The following is a 25,000-nucleotide window of genomic DNA, read 5'->3' on the forward strand; positions in this document are numbered from 1 at the left end:
ATACATGTTAATATGTGACATATATACATACTTTATACACGTTAATATGTGACATATACATACTTTATACACGTTAATATGTGACATATATACATACTTTATACATGTCAATATGTGACATATATACTTACTTTATACATGTTAATATGTGACATATATATACATACTTTATACATGTTAATATGTGACATATATACATACTTTATACACGTTAATATGTGACATATACATACTTTATACATGTTAATATGTGACATATATACATACTTTATACATGTCAATATGTGACATATATACATACTTTATACATGTTAATATGTGACATATATACATACTTTATACATGTTAATATGTGACATATATACATACTTTATACACGTTAATATGTGACATATACATACTTTATACATGTTAATATGTGACATATATACATACTTTATACATGTCAATATGTGACATATATATACTTTTTATACATGTTAATATGTGACATATATATACATACTTTATACATATATACATATACATTTTATACATGTTAATATGTGACATATATACATACTTTATACATGTCAATATGTGACATATATACATACTTTATACATGTTAATATGTGACATATATACATACTTTATACATGTTAATATGTGACATATATACATACTTTATACATGTTAATGTGTGACATATATGTTATACATATATATGTGACATATTATACATGTTAATATGTGACATATATACATACTTTATACATGTTAATATGTGACATATATACATACTTTATACATGTTAATATGTGACATATATACATACTTTATACATGTTAATATGTGACATATATACATACTTTATACATGTTAATATGTGACATATATACATACTTTATACATGTTAATATGTGACATATATACATACTTTATACATGTTAATATGTGACATATATACATACTTTATACATGTTAATATGTGACATATATACATACTTTATACACGTTAATATGTGACATATATACATACTTTATACATGTTAATATGTGACATATATACATACTTTATACACGTTAATATGTGACATATATACATACTTTATACATGTTAATATGTGACATATATACATACTTTATACATGTTAATATGTGACATATATACATACTTTATACACGTTAATATGTGACATATACATACTTTATACACGTTAATATGTGACATATATACATACTTTATACATGTCAATATGTGACATATATACTTACTTTATACATGTTAATATGTGACATATATATACATACTTTATACATGTTAATATGTGACATATATACATACTTTATACACGTTAATATGTGACATATACATACTTTATACATGTTAATATGTGACATATATACATACTTTATACATGTCAATATGTGACATATATATACATACTTTATACATGTTAATATGTGACATATACATACTTTATACACGTTAATATGTGACATATATACATACTTTATACATGTCAATATGTGACATATATACATACTTTATTCATGTTAATATGTGACATATATACATACTTTATACATGTTAATATGTGACATATATACTTACTTTATACATGTTAATATGTGACATATATACTTACTTTATACATGTTAATATGTGACATATATACATACTTTATTCATGTTAATATGTGACATATATACATACTTTATACATGTCAATATGTGACATATATATACATACTTTATACATGTCAATATGTGACATATATACATACTTTATACACGTTAATATGTGACATATATATACATACTTTATACACGTTAATATGTGACATATATACATACTTTATACATGTTAATATGTGACATATATACATACTTTATACATGTTAATATGTGACATATATACATACTTTATACATGTTAATATGTGACATATATACATACTTTATACACGTTAATATGTGACATATATACATACTTTATACACGTTAATATGTGACATATATACATACTTTATACAAGTTAATATGTGACATATATACATACTTTATACATGTTAATATGTGACATATATACATACTTTATACATGTTAATATGTGACATATATACATACTTTATACATGTTAATATGTGACATATATACATACTTTATACACGTTAATATGTGACATATATACATACTTTATACACGTTAATATGTGACATATATACATACTTTATACATGTTAATATGTGACATATATACATACTTTATACATGTTAATATGTGACATATATACATACTTTATACATGTTAATATGTGACCTAAAGCTGATGCTGAACTTTCAGGATGTTTAAGAACCTGCTGAAGGAGATCAGGATCTACGCTCAGAAGTTCATCGACCGAGGGAAAGACTTCAATCTGGAGCTCGCCATTAAAACCAGAATCATCTCCGACGGGCTGAAGTACTCGCTGGCCACGGGGAACTGGGGCGACGTGAAGAAGGCTCACCAGGCCCGCGCAGGAGTGTCCCAGGTCAGACATCAGACATGTCACCACACCTCCAGACACCAGCAGTAACAGACATCGGCCCAAACATGTCACCACACCTCCAGACATCAGCCCAAACATGTCACTACACCTCCAGACATCGGCCCAAACATGTCACCACACCTCCAGACATCAGCAGTAACAGACATCGGCCCAAACATGTCACCACACCTCCAGACATCAGCCCAAACATGTCACCACACCTCCAGACATCAGCCCAAACATGTCACCACACCTCCAGACATCAGCCCAAACATGTCACTACACCTCCAGACATCAGCCCAAACATGTCACTACACCTCCAGACATCAGCCCAAACATGTTACTACACCTCCAGACATCAGCCCAAACATGTCACTACACCTCCAGACATCAGCCCAAACATGTCACTACACCTCCAGACATCAGCCCAAACATGTCACTACACCTCCAGACATCAGCCCAAACATGTCACCACACCTCCAGACATCAGCCCAAACATGTTACTACACCTCCAGACATCAGCCCAAACATGTCACCACACCTCCAGACATCAGCCCAAACATGTCACTACACCTCCAGACATCAGCCCAAACATGTCACTACACCTCCAGACATCAGCCCAAACATGTCACTACACCTCCAGACATCAGCCCAAACATGTTACTACACCTCCAGACATCAGCCCAAACATGTCACCACACCTCCAGACATCAGCCCAAACATGTCACTACACCTCCAGACATCAGCCCAAACATGTCACCACACCTCCAGACATCAGCCCAAACATGTCACTACACCTCCAGACATCAGCCCAAACATGTCACTACACCTCCAGACATCAGCCCAAACATGTCACCACACCTCCAGACATCAGCCCAAACATGTCACTACACCTCCAGACATCAGCCCAAACATGTTACTACACCTCCAGACATCAGCCCAAACATGTCACCACACCTCCAGACATCAGCCCAAACATGTCACCACACCTCCAGACATCAGCCCAAACATGTCACCACACCTCCAGACATCAGCCCAAACATGTCACCACACCTCCAGACATCAGCCCAAACATGTCACCACACCTCCAGACATCAGCCCAAACATGTCACTACACCTCCAGACATCAGCCCAAACATGTTACTACACCTCCAGACATCAGCCCAAACATGTCACCACACCTCCAGACATCAGCCCAAACATGTCACTACACCTCCAGACATCAGCCCAAACATGTCACCACACCTCCAGACATCAGCCCAAACATGTCACCACACCTCCAGACATCAGCCCAAACATGTCACCACACCTCCAGACATCAGCCCAAACATGTTACTACACCTCCAGACATCAGCCCAAACATGTCACCACACCTCCAGACATCAGCCCAAACATGTCACTACACCTCCAGACATCAGCCCAAACATGTCACTACACCTCCAGACATCAGCCCAAACATGTTACTACACCTCCAGACATCAGCCCAAACATGTCACTACACCTCCAGACATCAGCCCAAACATGTCACCACACCTCCAGACATCAGCCCAAACATGTCACCACACCTCCAGACATCAGCCCAAACATGTCACCACACCTCCAGACATCAGCCCAAACATGTCACCACACCTCCAGACATCAGCAATAACAGACATCAGCCCAAACATGTCACCACACCTCCAGACATCAGCCCAAACATGTCACTACACCTCCAGACATCAGCCCAAACATGTCACTACACCTCCAGACATCAGCCCAAACATGTCACCACACCTCCAGACATCAGCCCAAACATGTCACCACACCTCCAGACATCAGCCCAAACATGTCACCACACCTCCAGACATCAGCCCAAACATGTCACCACACCTCCAGACATCAGCCCAAACATGTCACCACACCTCCAGACATCAGCAGTAACAGACATCAGCCCAAACATGTCACTACACCTCCAGACATCAGCCAAAACATGTCACCACACCTCCAGACATCAGCCCAAACATGTCACTACACCTCCAGACATCAGCCAAAACATGTTACTACACCTCCAGACATCAGCCCAAACATGTCACCACACCTCCAGACATCAGCCCAAACATGTCACTACACCTCCAGACATCAGCCCAAACATGTCACCACACCTCCAGACATCAGCCCAAACATGTCACTACACCTCCAGACATCAGCCCAAACATGTCACCACACCTCCAGACATCAGCCCAAACATGTCACTACACCTCCAGACATCAGCCCAAACATGTCACCACACCTCCAGACATCAGCCCAAACATGTCACTACACCTCCAGACATCAGCCCAAACATGTCACTACACCTCCAGACATCAGCCCAAACATGTCACCACACCTCCAGACATCAGCCCAAACATGTCACTACACCTCCAGACATCAGCCCAAACATGTTACTACACCTCCAGACATCAGCCCAAACATGTCACCACACCTCCAGACATCAGCCCAAACATGTCACTACACCTCCAGACATCAGCCCAAACATGTCACTACACCTCCAGACATCAGCCCAAACATGTTACTACACCTCCAGACATCAGCCCAAACATGTTACTACACCTCCAGACATCAGCCCAAACATGTCACCACACCTCCAGACATCAGCCCAAACATGTCACTACACCTCCAGACATCAGCCCAAACATGTTACTACACCTCCAGACATCAGCCCAAACATGTCACTACACCTCCAGACATCAGCCCAAACATGTCACTACACCTCCAGACATCAGCCAAAACATGTTACTACACCTCCAGACATCAGCCCAAACATGTCACCACACCTCCAGACATCAGCCCAAACATGTCACCACACCTCCAGACATCAGCCCAAACATGTCACTACACCTCCAGACATCAGCCCAAACATGTCACTACACCTCCAGACATCAGCCCAAACATGTCACTACACCTCCAGACATCAGCCCAAACATGTCACCACACCTCCAGACATCAGCCCAAACATGTCACCACACCTCCAGACATCAGCCCAAACATGTCACTACACCTCCAGACATCAGCCCAAACATGTCACTACACCTCCAGACATCAGCCCAAACATGTCACTACACCTCCAGACATCAGCCCAAACATGTCACCACACCTCCAGACATCAGCCCAAACATGTCACCACACCTCCAGACATCAGCCCAAACATGTTACTACACCTCCAGACATCAGCCCAAACATGTCACTACACCTCCAGACATCAGCCCAAACATGTCACTACACCTCCAGACATCAGCCCAAACATGTCACTACACCTCCAGACATCAGCCCAAACATGTCACTACACCTCCAGACATCAGCCCAAACATGTCACCACACCTCCAGACATCAGCCCAAACATGTCACCACACCTCCAGACATCAGCCCAAACATGTCACTACACCTCCAGACATCAGCCCAAACATGTCACTACACCTCCAGACATCAGCCCAAACATGTCACCACACCTCCAGACATCAGCCCAAACATGTCACCACACCTCCAGACATCAGCCCAAACATGTCACTACACCTCCAGACATCAGCCCAAACATGTCACCACACCTCCAGACATCAGCCCAAACATGTCACCACACCTCCAGACATCAGCCCAAACATGTCACTACACCTCCAGACATCAGCCCAAACATGTCACTACACCTCCAGACATCAGCCCAAACATGTCACTACACCTCCAGACATCAGCCCAAACATGTCACTACACCTCCAGACATCAGCCCAAACATGTCACCACACCTCCAGACATCAGCCCAAACATGTCACCACACCTCCAGACATCAGCCCAAACATGTCACTACACCTCCAGACATCAGCCCAAACATGTCACTACACCTCCAGACATCAGCCCAAACATGTCACCACACCTCCAGACATCAGCCCAAACATGTCACCACACCTCCAGACATCAGCCCAAACATGTTACCACACCTCCAGACATCAGCCCAAACATGTCACCACACCTCCAGACATCAGCCCAAACATGTCACTACACCTCCAGACATCAGCCCAAACATGTCACCACACCTCCAGACATCAGCCCAAACATGTCACTACACCTCCAGACATCAGCCCAAACATGTCACTACACCTCCAGACATCAGCCCAAACATGTCACTACACCTCCAGACATCAGCCCAAACATGTCACTACACCTCCAGACATCAGCCCAAACATGTCACTACACCTCCAGACATCAGCCCAAACATGTCACTACACCTCCAGACATCAGCCCAAACATGTTACTACACCTCCAGACATCAGCCCAAACATGTCACTACACCTCCAGACATCAGCCCAAACATGTCACCACACCTCCAGACATCAGCCCAAACATGTCACCACACCTCCAGACATCAGCCCAAACATGTCACCACACCTCCAGACATCAGCCCAAACATGTTACTACACCTCCAGACATCAGCCCAAACATGTTACCACACCTCCAGACATCAGCCCAAACATGTTACTACACCTCCAGACATCAGCCCAAACATGTTACTACACCTCCAGACATCAGCCCAAACATGTTACTACACCTCCAGACATCAGCCCAAACATGTTACTACACCTCCAGACATCAGCCCAAACATGTTACTACACCTCCAGACATCAGCCCAAACATGTTACCACACCTCCAGACATCAGCCCAAACATGTTACTACACCTCCAGACATCAGCCCAAACATGTCACTACACCTCCAGACATCAGCCCAAACATGTCACTACACCTCCAGACATCAGCCCAAACATGTCACTACACCTCCAGACATCAGCCAAAACATGTTACTACACCTCCAGACATCAGCCCAAACATCAGCCCAAACATGTCACCACACCTCCAGACATCAGCCCAAACATGTCACTACACCTCCAGACATCAGCCCAAACATGTTACTACACCTCCAGACATCAGCCCAAACATGTCACCACACCTCCAGACATCGGCCCAAACATGTCACCACACCTCCAGACATCAGCCCAAACATGTCACTACACCTCCAGACATCAGCCCAAACATGTCACTACACCTCCAGACATCAGCCCAAACATGTTACTACACCTCCAGACATCAGCCCAAACATGTTACTACACCTCCAGACATCAGCCAAAACATGTCACCACACCTCCAGACATCAGCCCAAACATGTCACCACACCTCCAGACATCAGCCCAAACATGTCACTACACCTCCAGACATCAGCCCAAACATGTTACTACACCTCCAGACATCAGCCCAAACATGTCACTACACCTCCAGACATCAGCCCAAACATGTCACTACACCTCCAGACATCAGCCCAAACATGTCACCACACCTCCAGACATCAGCCCAAACATGTCACTACACCTCCAGACATCAGCCCAAACATGTTACTACACCTCCAGACATCAGCCCAAACACGTCACCACACCTCCTAACATCTGCAGTAACAGCTGTTTGACTTCTCCTTCCTGCAGGTGCTGAACCGCCTGACCTTCGCCTCCACTCTGTCTCACCTCCGGCGAGTAAACTCTCCGATCGGCAGAGACGGGAAGCTGGCCAAACCGCGACAGCTGCACAACACGCTGTGGGGCATGGTGTGTCCCGCCGAGACGCCAGAGGTAAAACGCAGAACTACAACCAGTCAAAATGTTTTCCATATTCCTTCTACAAAACAACAGGTTGGAATAACAGAAATAAAATGGATAGAAAGGCTCTTCAGCTGTTTGCCTTGGTCATTTGATTGGGACACAACAAAATGGTGATTGTTAGTTGTTGCAGCTCGCTTAGAGGAGAGCTCATAGACATATACAGCATGTATATACATAGACATATACATACTGTATATGTCTATGTATATACATACTGTATATACAGTATGTATATACATATACAGTATGTATATGTATATACATACTGTATATGTGTACGGGAGAGCAGCCCGACACACACTGGAGACGTTCTCCTGTGCTCCAGGGCCACGCTGTGTGATATATTTATAGATGTATATATTGATGTATATTTGTGTGTTTCTGTGCTCCAGGGCCACGCTGTGTGATATATTTATAGATGTATATATTGATGTATATTTGTGTGTTTCTGTGCTCCAGGGCCACGCTGTGTGATATATTTAAAGATGTATATATTGATGTATATTTGTGTGTTTCTGTGCTCCAGGGCCATGCTGTGTGATATATTTATAGATGTATATATTGATGTATATTTGTGTGTTTCTGTGCTCCAGGGCCACGCTGTGTGATATATTTAAAGATGTATATATTGATGTATATTTGTGTGTTTCTGTGCTCCAGGGCCACGCTGTGTGATATATTTATAGATGTATATATTGATGTATATTTGTGTGTTTCTGTGCTCCAGGGCCACGCTGTGTGATATATTTATAGATGTATATATTGATGTATATTTGTGTGTTTCTGTGCTCCAGGGCCACGCTGTGTGATATATTTAAAGATGTATATATTGATGTATATTTGTGTGTTTCTGTGCTCCAGGGCCACGCTGTGTGATATATTTATAGATGTATATATTGATGTATATTTGTGTGTTTCTGTGCTCCAGGGCCACGCTGTGTGATATATTTATAGATGTATATATTGATGTATATTTGTGTGTTTCTGTGCTCCAGGGCCACGCTGTGGGTCTGGTGAAGAACTTGGCCCTCATGGCCTACATCTCGGTCGGCTCGCAGCCGTCTCCCATCCTGGAGTTCCTGGAGGAGTGGAGCATGGAGAACCTGGAGGAGATCTCTCCGGCCGCCATCGCAGAGTCAGTCGCTGCTTTAAATATACATCAGTCTCTTTAAATATATATCAGTCTCAGCATTTAGTTTCTCTGTTTTAAATATATATCAGTCTCAGCATTTAGTTTCTCTGTTTTAAATATACATCAGACAGTTTCTCTGTTTTAAATATATATCAGTCTCAGCATTTAGTTTCTCTGTTTTAAATATATATCAGACTGTTTCTCTGTTTTAAATATACATCAGACTGTTTCTCTGTTTTAAATATACATCAGACTGTTTCTCTGTTTTAAATATACATCAGACAGTTTTAAATCAGACACTGTTAAAATGCTAACGGCTAACGCTAAACGGTGTAAAGTTTGACTGTGTTTTACTGCCGAGGATTCAACGCCGGTATGTAACAGTGTGCTAGCCTGACCAGCCAGCTGCCACTAGGCTGCGTCTAGATTTCTAGGCTAACAACTAAAAAACAACACAGACGGTGCGTTCAATGAAACTGGTAAACTACAGCCTCGTGGTGCATTTGAAGTTATTGTAAATGTCCTTTTCCCATCTGGTGGTTGTTTTTGTCGTTCAACAGCAATTTACTAGTGAAATAAGTTATTGTTATAGATTATTATCAAATCATTTAATTTTTGACCATATGGCCTTAGCATTAAACAAGCCCTTCTTTAATGTCACCGACTGTTGTTTATCACCCTTCTTTTTTTACTTTCTTAAAAAGTATCGGTTCAGGCACCGTTAATTATGTATGCGATTAATTAATCTCAGAGTATGTAATTAATTTGATTAAATTTTTTAATCGCTTGACAGCCCTAGTTTATGTTTCAGTGCCACTAAGATCTTTGTGTTTAAATGTTTCAGACACTAAGATCTTTGTGTTTAAATGTTTCAGACACTAAGATCTTTGTGTTTATATGTTTCAGACACTAAGATCTGTGTGTTTATATGTTTCAGACACTAAGATCTGTGTGTTTATGTTTCAGTGCCACTAAGATCTTTGTGTTTATATGTTTCAGTGCCACTAAGATCTTTGTGTTTATATGTTTCAGTGCCACTAAGATCTTTGTGTTTATATGTTTCAGTGCCACTAAGATCTTTGTGTTTATATGTTTCAGTGCCACTAAGATCTTTGTGTTTATATGTTCAGTGCCACTAAGATCTTTGTGTTTATATGTTTCAGTGCCACTAAGATCTTTGTGTTTATATGTTCAGTGCCACTAAGATCTTCGTGTTTATATGTTTCAGTGCCACTAAGATCTTTGTGTTTATATGTTTCAGTGCCACTAAGATCTTCGTGTTTATATGTTTCAGTGCCACTAAGATCTTTGTGTTTATATGTTTCAGTGCCACTAAGATCTTCGTGTTTATATGTTTCAGTGCCACTAAGATCTTTGTGTTTATATGTTTCAGTGCCACTAAGATCTTTGTGTTTATATGTTTCAGTGCCACTAAGATCTTCGTGTTTTTATATGTTTCAGTGCCACTAAGATCTTTGTGTTTATATGTTTCAGTGCCACTAAGATCTTTGTGTTTATATGTTCAGTGCCACTAAGATCTTTGTGTTTATATGTTTCAGTGCCACTAAGATCTTTGTGTTTATATGTTTCAGTGCCACTAAGATCTTTGTGTTTATATGTTTCAGTGCCACTAAGATCTTTGTGTTTATATGTTTCAGTGCCACTAAGATCTTCGTGTTTATATGTTTCAGTGCCACTAAGATCTTTGTGTTTATATGTTTCAGTGCCACTAAGATCTTTGTGAACGGCTGCTGGGTGGGAATCCACAAAGATCCCGAACAGCTGATGAACACGCTGAGGAAGCTCCGCAGACAGATGGACATCATCGTCTCCGAGGTAACCAAACGCTCATCATAACAAACTGTTTGTTATTTTTCTTCTTAAAGTGCAGTAATTCATTTACATTTATATTGTATTTATAGTATCAGATCCTAACAGGAGTTACTCAGGACAGTCTACAGATAGAGTGGGGTCTAGACCTACTCTATCATTCATAGACACACAGTAGGTCTAGACCCTACTCTATCATTCATAGAGACACATTAGGTCTAGACCCCACTCTATCATTCATATACACACAGTAGGTCTAGACCCTACTCTATCATTCATAGAGACACAGTAGGTCTAGACCCCACTCTACATTCATAGACACACATTAGGTCTAGACCCCACTCTGTCATTCATAGAGACACAGTAGGTCTAGACCCCACTCTATCATTCAGAGACACAGTAGGTCTAGACCCCACTCTATCATTCATAGAGACACAAAGTAGGTCTAGACCCCACTCTATCATTCATAGACACACAGTAGGTCTAGACCCCACTCTATCATTCAGAGACACAAAGTAGGTCTAGACCCCACTATATCATTCATAGACCCACAGTAGGCCTAGACCCCACTCTATCATTCATAGACACACAGTAGGTCTAGACCCCACTCTGTCATTCATAGAGACACACAGTAGGTCTAGACCCTACTCTATCAGACACAAAGTAGGTCTAGACCCCACTCTATCATTCATAGACACATAGTAGGTCTAGACCCCACTCTATCATTCATAGACACACAGTAGGTCTAGACCCCACTCTATCATTCATAGAGACACAAGAATTTCCTACGAGCAAGCATTTCAATTAAATTTTATTTATAGTATCAAATCATAACACAAGTTATCTCGAGACACTTTACAGATAGAGTAGGTCTAGACCACACTCTATAATTTACAAAGCCCCAACAATTCCAACAATTACAGTAATTCCCTCAAGAGCAAGCAGTGCGACAGTGGCGAAGAAAAACTCTTTCTTGGGAAGAAACCTCGGACAGACCCAGGCTCTTGGTGGGCGCCATCTGCTGCTGTAGCCAGCTGCTGCGGTTTGTTTTTTAAAGGAAACGGTTCATTCTTGAGGTGGTTTTAAAGAAGAACTTCAGCAGGAAGTGATGGAAGGACAGATTTGGGACATCAGAAAGTACTGAGAGACATTTGGTCTGCACAGGATATAAAATGTCCCCAGCCGTGTCCTCTATACAGATATGTTTATATTTAAACAGATAAATAATAAGATATAAAGCATAGTATAGTATATATAATATAATATGTTTCAGGTGTCGATGATCCGAGACATCCGAGAGCGAGAGATCAGGATCTACACGGACGCCGGACGGATCTGCCGGCCGCTGCTCATCGTAGAGAAACAGAAACTGCTGCTGAAGAGAAGACACATCGACCAGCTGAAGGAGCGGGAGTACAACAACTACAGGTAAGACCTCAGGTACAACTACAGGTACAACTACAGGTACTACTACAGGTAAGACCTCAGGTACAACTACAGGTACAACTACAGGTATAACCTCAGGTACGACTACAGGTACTACTACAGGTAAGACCTCAGGTACAACTACAGGTACAGCTACAGGTACAACTACAGGTACAACTACAGGTACTACTACAGGTACAACTACAGGTAAGACCTCAGGTACAACTACAGGTACTACTACAGGTAAGACCTCAGGTACAACTACAGGTATAACCTCAGGTATAACCTCAGGTACAACTACAGGTACTACTACAGGTAAGACCTCAGGTACAACTACAGGTACAACTACAGGTATAACCTCAGGTACAACTACAGGTATAACCTCAGGTACGACTACAGGTACTACTACAGGTACAACTACAGGTACGACCTCAGGTACAACTACAGGTATAACCTCAGGTACAACTACAGGTACAACCTCAGGTGCAACTACAGGTACAACCTCAGGTACAACCTCAGGTACAACCTCAGGTACAACTACAGGTACAACCTCAGGTAGAACTACAGGTACGACCTCAGGTACGACCTCAGGTACGACCTCAGGTACGACCTCAGGTACGACCTCAGGTACGACCTCAGGTACGACCTCAGGTACAACCTCAGGTACAACCTCAGGTACAACCTCAGGTACAACTACAGGTACAACCTCAGGTACAACTACAGGTACAACTACAGGTACAACTACAGGTACAACTACAGGTACAACCTCAGGTACAACTACAGGTACAACTACAGGTACGGAAAGCTGCTGAACTACAAAGAACTACAGGGAGACTACAGGTTACAACTGCAGTTTGCTGACTGTTCCTGCAGACGATGATGATTCTTCCCGTAGATTTTGTTGATCTTTTAGGACCCTATCTTTCACTCAGCGCAATTGCCTTTGTACACCGACGCATGTATCATTCCTATTTTGCACCCGACACACAGCGGACTTTTCCCTCCACTGACACGCATCGGTAAACTAGGGAATGAACCTGCGCTCCCGGAGGCGGTTGAGCAAAAAGAGGAGGCATGGTCCTAGTCTAAATTCAGTGGCATGTTATTTAGATGCCATTTTAAAGCCGTAATGTAGAGTGTGCACACCGCGCATACACTTTGCTTCTCTCATTCTACACAGATCCAGCAGTTTCCATTTTTGCAAACCATACATAAGTACAAGGAAAATATGACCTTGTTTTACACATTTCCATGAATCAAGGATGTGTTGATGACATAAATGAGGAAATATTTGAGGACTTAAGGAAATGTGATGTTGAACTGCATGTGCCGATGCCACTTAACCCAAATGCCCCAGCTGCACGGGAGAGGAGAGACAGAACAGCTGCATCGTCTATAGTGAGGTCATCTCGCTCTGTTAGAATATATCGCAAAAATATCCCCAAGCATTCATAACCTCGTGATTCACTGAGAGTGAGCCCAAAACATCGGAAAGTATGGGATTAATTTGTTGACTGGTGTAACATTAACGTCTTGAAAACAAAATAAAATGATTATTGATTTCAGGAAGAAGCCTCTGCCAAGTTCTCCAGTTGTTATCCATGGCCAGGCTGCTGACGTTATACAGCAGTACAAATATCTGGGCACAATTATTGATAATAACTTCTACATTTGAGGCCGACACAGAAGCAGTTTGTGCTGAGGCCCACCAACCAATGTATTGTTGAGATGTTTTAATGTTGATGCATCTTTTATGAAAATGTTTTATTCTATTTAGTTTCAGGTCGTTCAAATAGGGCCCTTCAGAGTTAGTCTGTTGATCCTTTAGAGTTAGTCTGTTGATCTTTTAGAGTTAGTCTATTGATCTTTTAGAGTTAGTCTGTTGATCTTTTAGAGTTAGTCTGTTGATCCTTTAGAGTTAGTCTATTGATCTTTTAGAGTTAGTCTGTTGATCTTTTAGAGTTAGTCTGTTGATCCTTTAGAGTTAGTCTGTTGATCTTTTAGAGTTAGTCTATTGATCTTTTAGAGTTAGTCTGTTGATCCTTTAGTTAGTCTGTTGATCTTTTAGAGTTAGTCTGTTGATCTTTTAGAGTTAGTCTGTTGATCTTTTAGAGTTAGTCTATTGATCTTTTAGAGTTAGTCTATTGATCTTTTAGAGTTAGTCTATTGATCTTTTAGAGTTAGTCTATTGATCTTTTAGAGTTAGTCTGTTGATCCTTTAGAGTTAGTCTGTTGATCTTTTAGAGTTAGTCTGTTGATCCTTTAGAGTTAGTCTGTTGATCTTTTAGAGTTAGTCTGTTGATCCTTTAGAGTTAGTCTGTTGATCCTTTAGAGTTTGTCTGTTGATCTTTTAGAGTTAGTCTGTTGATCCTTTAGAGTTAGTCTATTGATCTTTTAGAGTTAGTCTGTTGATCCTTTAGAGTTAGTCTATTGATCCTTTAGAGTTAGTCTATTGATCTTTTAGAGTTAGTCTGTTGATCCTTTAGAGTTAGTCTATTGATCTTTTAGAGTTAGTCTGTTGATCCTTTAGAGCTAGTCTGTTGATCTTTTAGAGTTAGTCTGTTGATCTTTTAGAGTTAGTCTGTTGATCCTTTAGAGTTAGTCTGTTGATCTTTTAGAGTTAGTCTGTTGATCTTTTAGAGTTAGTCTATTGATCTTTTAGAGTTAGTCTGTTGATCCTTTAGAGTTAGTCTGTTGATCTTTTAGAGTTAGTCTGTTGATCTTTTAGAGTTAGTCTGTTGATCCTTTAGAGTTAGTCTATTGATCCTTTAGAGTTAGTCTATTGATCTTTTAGAGTTAGTCTGTTGATCCTTTAGAGTTAGTCTATTGATCTTTTAGAGTTAGTCTGTTGATCCTTTAGTTAGTCTGTTGATCTTTTAGAGTTAGTCTGTTGATCTTTTAGAGTTAGTCTGTTGATCTTTTAGAGTTAGTCTATTGATCTTTTAGAGTTAGTCTGTTGATCCTTTAGAGTTAGTCTGTTGATCCTTTAGAGTTAGTCTGTTGATCTTTTAGAGTTAGTCTGTTGATCCTTTAGAGTTAGTCTGTTGATCTTTTAGAGTTAGTCTGTTGATCCTTTAGAGTTAGTCTGTTGATCCTTTAGAGTTTGTCTGTTGATCTTTTAGAGTTAGTCTGTTGATCCTTTAGAGTTAGTCTATTGATCTTTTAGAGTTAGTCTGTTGATCCTTTAGAGTTAGTCTATTGATCCTTTAGAGTTAGTCTATTGATCTTTTAGAGTTAGTCTGTTGATCCTTTAGAGTTAGTCTATTGATCTTTTAGAGTTAGTCTGTTGATCCTTTAGAGCTAGTCTGTTGATCTTTTAGAGTTAGTCTGTTGATCTTTTAGAGTTAGTCTGTTGATCTTTTAGAGTTAGTCTGTTGATCCTTTAGAGTTAGTCTGTTGATCTTTTAGAGTTAGTCTGTTGATCTTTTAGAGTTAGTCTATTGATCTTTTAGAGTTAGTCTGTTGATCCTTTAGAGTTAGTCTGTTGATCTTTTAGAGTTAGTCTGTTGATCCTTTAGAGTTAGTCTATTGATCCTTTAGAGTTAGTCTATTGATCTTTTAGAGTTAGTCTGTTGATCCTTTAGAGTTAGTCTATTGATCTTTTAGAGTTAGTCTGTTGATCCTTTAGAGTTAGTCTATTGATCTTTTAGAGTTAGTCTGTTGATCTTTTAGAGTTAGTCTGTTGATCTTTTAGAGTTAGTCTGTTGATCCTTTAGAGTTAGTCTGTTGATCCTTTAGAGTTAGTCTATTGATCTTTTAGAGTTAGTCTGTTGATCTTTTAGAGTTTGTCCAGCTGGCAGGATTGTGTGGTGTCTGTAGTAGTACTAGTAGTAGTAAAGCTGTCTGTTGTTCCTGTGGTTAGCTGGCAGGATTGTCTGTAGTATTAAAGGTGTCTGTTGTTCCTGTGGTGTCTGTGGTTAGCTGGCAGGACCTGGTGGCCAGCGGTGTGGTGGAGTACATCGATACCCTGGAGGAGGAGACGGTGATGCTGGCCATGACGCCTGATGACCTGCAGGAGAAGGGCGTGGCCTACTGCTCCACCTACACACACTGTGAGATCCATCCCTCCATGATCCTGGGGGTCTGTGCTTCTATCATCCCCTTCCCCGATCACAACCAGGTATTAGTATTATTAATATATTATTATTATTATTATCATTATTATTATTATTATAATAATAACCTGTCCATGATCCTGGGGGTCTGTGATTCTATCATCCCCTTCCCCGATCACAACCAGGTATTATTATTATTATTATAATTATTAATATTAGTATTAATATTATTATTATTAATTTATTATTATTATTATTATTATTATTATAATAACCTGTCCATGATCCTGGGGGTCTGTGCTTCTATCATCCCCTTCCCCGATCACAACCAGGTATTATTATTATTATTATTATTATTATTATTATTATTATTATTATAATAACCTATCCATGATCCTGGGGGTCTGTGCTTCTATCATCCCCTTCCCCGATCACAACCAGGTATTAGTAGTAGTAGTAGTAGTATTATTAATAATAATAATAATATGATTAATATTATTAATCATATTGTTGTTGTTATTATTATTATTATTATTATTATTATTATTATTATTATTATTATTATTATAACCCGATCCTAGGAGTCTGTGCTTCTATCATCCTATCTGCTACCTGTCTAACTCTCTGCTACCTGTCTAACTCTCTGCTACCTGTCTTACTCTTTGCTACCTGTCTAACTCTCTGCTACCTGTCTATCTCTCTATACTAGTCTCCTAGGAACACCTACCAGTCGGCCATGGGGAAACAGGCCATGGGCGTCTACATCACCAACTTCCACGTTCGGATGGACACACTGGCTCACGTGCTGTACTACCCTCAGAAACCACTGGTCACCACCCGCTCCATGGAGTACCTGCGCTTCAGAGAGCTGCCCGCAGGTAACACACACACACCTGGACAGGTAGCACACACACACCTGGACAGGTAACACACACACCTGGACAGGTAACACACACACACACCTGGACAGGTAACACACACACACACCTGGACAGGTAACACACACACACACACACACCTGGACAGGTAGCACACACACACACACACACCTGGACAGGTAACACACACACTTGGACAGGTAACACACACACACACACCTGGACAGGTAGCACACACACACCTGGACAGGTAACACACACACCTGGACAGGTAACATTCACACACCTGGACAGGTAGCACACACACACACCTGGACAGGTAACACACACACACACACACACACACACACCTGGACAGGTAACACACACACACACACACACACACACACACACACCTGGACAGGTAGCACACACACACACACACACACACACACACCTGGACAGGTAACACACACACTTGGACAGGTAACACACACACCTGGACAGGTAGCACACACACACCTGGACAGGTAACACACACACCTGGACAGGTAGCACACACACACACCTGGACAGGTAGCACACACACACCTGGACAGGTAGCACACACACACACCTGGACAGGTAACACACACACACCTGGAAAGGTAACACACACCTGGACAGGTAACACACACACACCAGGACAGATAACACACACACCTGGACAGGTAACACAGACACACCTGGACAGGTAGCACACACACACACCTGGACAGGTAACACACACACCTGGACAGGTAACACACACACCTGGACAGGTAACGCACACACCTGGACAGATAACACACACACCTGGACAGGTAACACACACACACACACCTGGACAGGTAACACACACACACTTGGACAGGTAACACACACACCTGGACAGGTAGCACACACACACACACACACCTGGACAGGTAACACACACACCTGGACAGTTACAGATAGTAACTCTATACATACAGGTAAATGTGATTCTCTGTAGGACAGAAGAAGGGAGGTGACAGACATCCAGCCCAAAATGAGGAACCGGAACAATCCCCTAAATGTATCGTCGTCGATATAAACTATCTCGTATCTAACTGAAACTTTGTCTCGTGTTGTCAGGTATCAACTCCATCGTGGCCATCGCCTCGTACACGGGATACAACCAGGAGGACTCTGTGATCATGAACCGGTCGGCCGTGGACCGGGGCTTCTTCAGGTGCGTTACTAGCCTCTACAGCGAGTGGGTTACTGATGTCCCCCAAAAACAGAGATCAAAGGACAGCAAAGAAAAGAAGGCAACTTTAAATTACAGCAGATCGTAGTAAATGAATTAAAGGGTTGGGAATCCCCAGAGGCCCCGTGATAGGAAACGACTGCAGTTTTAACTTATTGTGATATTCTGCAGAATATTGTAATTTTTTACCTTTTTCCAACTATTGGGCATCCGTGTATCAATATACACAACATGTATACAGGATTGTAACCGAAAATATCACGATACTGTGCTTTATGTTTTTTTTTCTCCCCACCCCTAATAAATGTATATGTATGTATTCTTTCATGGAGCAAAGGTAGAGGGAACTGTGCTGTTTGTTTGTGTCTCTAAACCTGTTTTCACCCTGCAGATCAGTTTTCTATCGATCGTACAAAGAGCAGGAGTCTAAGAAAGGATTCGATCAGGAGGAGATCTTTGAGAAGCCGACGCGTGAAACCTGTTCAGGTGAGAAGTCTTTTCTGTTTGGTTGTTGAATCCTCTTAGAGGATCAGACTTACAGGGGTTCAGACCAGACCAGACCCACAGTCCCACACTACATGCCACGATAACATGTGTAAAATGCACTACCATAGGACTCCTCCAACTGATCTGAAATAGAGCCCGACCGATAAAGAATTTTTAAGACCGATACAAATATTTGATGATTTAAAAATCCGATATATCGGACGAGATATATGTGTGTGTATATCAGATTCAGATTCACTTTATTAGCCATTTGCAGTGTAATCCGCATTGGAAAAAAAATGTGCAAGTAGCTCAAAGTGCAAAGTCAACACATCAGAGGACACAACATCAAAACCGACAAATGAAGCCTCAATATTAAAAATGCTCAATATAAAAATGCTGTACAATGAAATCCATTCATAAATTTAAAGTGCCTAGTTCCTAGTTTAAGATGCTTTGTTCAAAGCAATCACAGCTTGTGGAAAGAAACTGTGTAAATGGCGATCAGTAGAACATTTGGCAGAACGATACCTTCTCCCTATCTCCCTCTCTCTATCTATATATATATATATGTGTGTGTGTATATATGTATGTGTATATATACACTACCGGTCAAAAGTTTGGGGTCACTTAGAAATTTCCATTCCAGACAGAATACCTGCTGAGATCAATTGTATTGTTTTTTTTAATCAGGGCAGCAGTTTTCAGATTACATTATGTGCTTACATAATTGCAAAATGGTTCTCGACTGTTGTAGACAGAAGTGGCTGAAGAAATGCTTGAAATTCATGTTTTTGGTCTAAACGTCATACCCAAATTAAAAAGTGGTACAGCTCCCATATACTTTGACACTCAGGGTGTGCCTGATATCTGATATATATATATATATATATATATATATATATATATATATATATATATATATATATATATAATCAAAATATATTAAAGGTCTGATAAATAAAATGTATGAAAATACAAACTTAAGATATGAAACTTAAAGTCCTTTGAACAGAAAGACAATAAAAACCAAATAATCAGTGTTGCCAACAGGGAGGTTGTAGAGGTGTGTGTGTGTAGAGGTGTGTGTGTGTGTGTGTTGTAGAGGTGTGTGTGTGTGTGTGTGTGTGTAGAGGTGTGTGTATGTGTGTGTAGAGGTGTGTGTGTGTGTGTGTGTTGTAGAGGTGTGTGTGTGTTGTAGAGGTGTGTGTGTGTGTGTTGTAGAGGTGTGTGTGTGTGTGTGTGTGTGTGTGTGTGTGTGTGTAGAGGTGTGTGTGTTGTAGAGGTGTGTGTGTTGTAGAGGTGTGTGTGTGTGTGTGTGTGTGTGTGTGTGTTGTAGAGGTGTGTGTGTGTTGTAGAGCGCCCTCTGGTGGACAAACTCTGCTACACCAACACTCAGAACATGGTTGAAGGGGTTTCATCTTTTTTCAGTTTATTTTTTTAATATCCAGTTATCAGAATCATTTTTTTATCGGCCATTATAAATGCCGATACCAATAGTTTGGAAAATGGCTAATATCGGTCGATAATATTATATAATATATTATATGTGGCCCGGCGATATATCGGTTGGGCTCTGATCTGAAAGATACCATTCCCATAAAAAAACCCTCACAGTAAACACATTTAGATTGTTCTTCATTCACGTCTTTTATAGACATAACTGTATCAAGAGAAATGCCTCGATAAAATAATCAAAAAGCAGTTATGTTCTTGAAATAAAATCCAGAGTCCTGTTTATTGGAGTAATCCAACACGAGTCTAATCGGTCCTCAGGTATGAGACACGCTATCTACGATAAACTGGACGACGACGGGCTGATCGCGCCTGGCGTGCGTGTCTCCGGCGAGGACGTGATCATCGGGAAGACGGTGACGCTGCCGGAGAACGACGACGAGCTGGACAGCACCAACCGGCGCTACACCAAACGGGACTGCAGCACGTTCCTGAGGACCAGCGAGACCGGCATCGTGGACCAGGTCATGGTCACGCTCAACCAGGAGGGATACAAGTTCTGCAAGATCCGGGTGAGTTCCCTTTAATGTTTCGCAGCCTTTAAAAGAATTCATATCACAATAACCGAAATATAAGACAATACCTAGCCTCATATTCCAATAATGTCTATATAATATATTCATATTGTCATCCCTACTCTCAATGTGATGTCTATATAATATCTATATATTACCAGCTCTACTCTCAATCTAATGTCTATATAATATCTATATATTACCAGCTCTACTCTCAATGTGATGTCTATATAATATCTATATATTACCAGCTCTACTCTCAATCTAATGTCTATATAATATCTATATATTACCAGCTCTACTCTCAATCTAATGTCTATATAATATCTATATATTACCAGCTCTACTCTCAATCTAATGTCTATATAATATCTATATATTACCAGCTCTACTCTCAATCTAATGTCTATATAATATCTATATATTATAGGTTCGCTCGGTCAGGATTCCTCAGATCGGAGACAAGTTCGCCAGCCGACACGGACAGAAAGGAACCTGTGGGATCCAGTACAGACAGGAGGTAAACAGGAAGTACACAGGTACAGACAGGAGGTAAACAGGAAGTACACAGGTACAGACAGGAGGTAAACAGGAAGTACACAGGTACAGACAGGAGGTAAACAGGAAGTACACAGGTACAGACAGGAGCTAAACAGGAAGTACACAGGTACAGACAGGAGGTAAACAGGAAGTACACAGGTACAGACAGGAGCTAAACAGGAAGTACACCGGTACAGACAGGAGGTAAACAGGAAGTACACAGGTACAGACAGGAGGTAAACAGGAAGTACACAGGTACAGACAGGAGCTAAACAGGAAGTACACAGGTACAGACAGGAGCTAAACAGGAAGTACACAGGTACAGACAGGAGGTAAACAGGAAGTACACAGGTACAGACAGGCGGTAAACAGGAAGTACACAGACACATCAGGAAGTAAAGAGACAGTAGGTAAACAGGATGTAAAGAACAGGCAGTGCATCTCACATCACATGAATTCGTCAGCTGCACAGCTTCCAGGAAGGCTGAAATCCTCTCCTAAAGCTCCTCTGTGATCTCTTTGATCCCTCCTCTGTGATCTCTCTGTGATCCCTCCTCTGTGATCTCTTTGATCTCTCCTCTGTGATCCCTCCTTTGTGATCTCTCTGTGATCTCTTTGATCTTTCCTCTGTGATCCCTCCTCTGTGATCTCTTTGATCTTTCCTCTGTGATCCCTTTGATTTCTCCTCCGTGATCCCTTCTCTGTGATCCCTTCTCTGTGATCCCTTCTCTGTGATCCCTCCTCAGTGATCTCTCCTCAGTGATCTCCCCTCTGTGATCCCTCCTCTGTGATCTCTCCTCTGTGATCTCTGTGATCCCTCCTCTGTGATCCCTCCTCTGTGATCCCTCCTCTGTGATCCCTCCTCTGTGATCTCTCCTCTGTGATCTCTCCTCTGTGATCTCTCCTCTGTGATCTCTGTGATCTCTCCTCTGTGATCTCTGTGATCCCTCCTCTGTGATCCCTCCTCTGTGATCTCTTTGATCCCTCCTCTGTGATCCTCCTCTGTGATCTCTCCTCTGTGATCTCTCCTCTGTGATCTCTCCTCTGTGATCCCTCCTCTGAGGACCGAGGATTCGAGGAGCTATGAAATAAGGGCCATGAGATGTAGCCAGGCTTGTGGCTAGAAGCAACAGGAACAGAAAACAGGAAGTAAAGAGACAGGAAGTAAACCATCAGACACACAGAGTCCCGTAAACAGAAAGGCTGATCCCAGTTCGTTTAGATGTTTTCCTAAATTAAGTTTGTTGGAATATAAGAACTTTTAGTTTATTCTGATGCCTCTTCTGGATCAGTTCATCAACACATCACGTACAGGACGGCTATTAGTTATTAGTTGTTAGCTATTAGTTATTCATATTTAAACGCTGTGTGTTGAAGGGTTAATACTTGGTATATGTGTGTTTTGAAGTATTAACACTTGGTATATGTGTGTTTAGTAGTATTAATACTTGGTATATGTGTGTTTTGAAGTATTAACACTTGGTATATGTGTGTTTAGTAGTATTAATACTTGGTATATATGTGTTTTGAAGGACATGCCGTTTACCTGCGAGGGAATCACTCCTGACATCATCATCAACCCGCACGCCATCCCGTCCAGAATGACAGTCGGCCATCTTATCGAGTGTCTGCAGGGAAAGGTACGATCAGTAACTGTCTATAGATAATACAATCTATAACTGTCTATAGGTAATATAATCTACAACTGTCTATAGGTAATATAATCTATAACTGTCTATAGGTAATATAATATATAACTGTCTATAGATAATACAATCTATAACTGTCTATAGGTAATATAATCTATAACTGTCTATAGGTAATATAATATATAACTGTCTATAGGTAATATAATCTATAACTGTCTATAGGTAATACAATCTATAACTGTCTATAGGTAATATAATCTATAACTGTCTATAGGTAATATAATCTATAACTGTCTATAGATAATATAATCTATAACTGTCTATAGGTAATATAATCTATAACTGTCTATAGGTAATATAATATATAACTGTCTATAGGTAATATAATCTATAACTGTCTATAGGTAATACAATCTATAACTGTCTATAGGTAATATAATCTATAACTGTCTATAGGTAATATAATATATAACTGTCTATAGATAATATAATCTATAACTGTCTATAGTCTATAGGTAATATAATCTATAACTGTCTATAACTAATATAATATATATAGGTAATATAATATATAACTGTCTATAGGTAATATAATCTATAACTGTCTATAGACAATATAATCTATAACTGTCTATAGGTAATATAATCTATAACTGTATATAACTGTCTATAGATAATAAATCTATAACTCTAATATATAACTGTCTATAGGTAATATAATCTATAACTAATATAATCTATAACTGTCTATAGATAATATAATCTATAACTGTCTATAGACAATATAATCTATAACTGTCTATAGGTAATATAATATATAACTGTCTATAGATAATATAATCTATAACTGTCTATAGATAATATAATATATAACCGTCTATAGGTAATATAATATATAACTGTCTATAGATAATATAATATATAACTGTCTATAGATAATATAATCTATAACTGTCTATAGGTAATATAATCTATAACTGTCTATAGACAATATAATATATAACTGTCTATAGATAATATAATCTATAACTGTCTATAGGTAATATAATCTATAACTGTATATAGACGATATAATCTATAACTGTCTATAGGTAATATAATCTATAACTGTCTATAGGTAATATAATCTATAACTGTCTATAGACAATATAATCTATAACTGTCTATAGGTAATATAATATATAACTGTCTATAGATAATATAATATATAACTGTCTATAGATAATATAATCTATAACTGTCTATAGGTAATATAATCTATAACTGTCTATAGACAATATAATCTATAACTGTCTATAGGTAATATAATCTATAACTGTCTATAGGTAATATAATATATAACTGTCTATAGATAATATAATCTATAACTGTCTATAGATAATATAATATATAACTGTCTATAGATAATATAATATATAACCGTCTATAGATAATATAATATATAACCGTCTATAGATAATATAATATATGACTGTCTATAGATAATATAATATATAACCGTCTATAGATAATGGATCTGTGACTAGAAATAGTAGTTGTAATAGTTCATGGCATAGCAGGGCACTGCA

General features: G+C 39.9%; 1 protein-coding gene across 2 annotated transcripts in view; it reads left to right on the forward strand.

Annotated features, from left to right (window-relative positions):
* polr2b (RNA polymerase II subunit B) overlaps window positions 1-25,000 on the forward strand; it is a 40,540-nt gene that overhangs the window by 11,353 nt on the left and 4,187 nt on the right. For both annotated transcript variants that reach the window (XM_028572614.1, XM_028572613.1), the window contains exons 10-21: window positions 2,327-2,513; window positions 8,006-8,149; window positions 9,175-9,314; window positions 11,036-11,147; window positions 12,415-12,569; window positions 16,488-16,686; window positions 17,331-17,499; window positions 18,613-18,709; window positions 19,119-19,213; window positions 20,990-21,240; window positions 21,674-21,763; window positions 23,316-23,423. In XM_028572614.1, coding sequence (XP_028428415.1) covers window positions 2,327-2,513; window positions 8,006-8,149; window positions 9,175-9,314; window positions 11,036-11,147; window positions 12,415-12,569; window positions 16,488-16,686; window positions 17,331-17,499; window positions 18,613-18,709; window positions 19,119-19,213; window positions 20,990-21,240; window positions 21,674-21,763; window positions 23,316-23,423 — 1,747 coding nt within the window. The remainder of the gene's footprint in view (window positions 1-2,326; window positions 2,514-8,005; window positions 8,150-9,174; window positions 9,315-11,035; window positions 11,148-12,414; window positions 12,570-16,487; window positions 16,687-17,330; window positions 17,500-18,612; window positions 18,710-19,118; window positions 19,214-20,989; window positions 21,241-21,673; window positions 21,764-23,315; window positions 23,424-25,000) is intronic.

The sequence above is a fragment of the Perca flavescens genome, unplaced genomic scaffold, assembly GCF_004354835.1.
Source record: "Perca flavescens isolate YP-PL-M2 unplaced genomic scaffold, PFLA_1.0 EPR50_1.1_unplaced_scaf_22, whole genome shotgun sequence".
NCBI classification, from domain to species: Eukaryota; Metazoa; Chordata; class Actinopteri; order Perciformes; family Percidae; genus Perca; species Perca flavescens.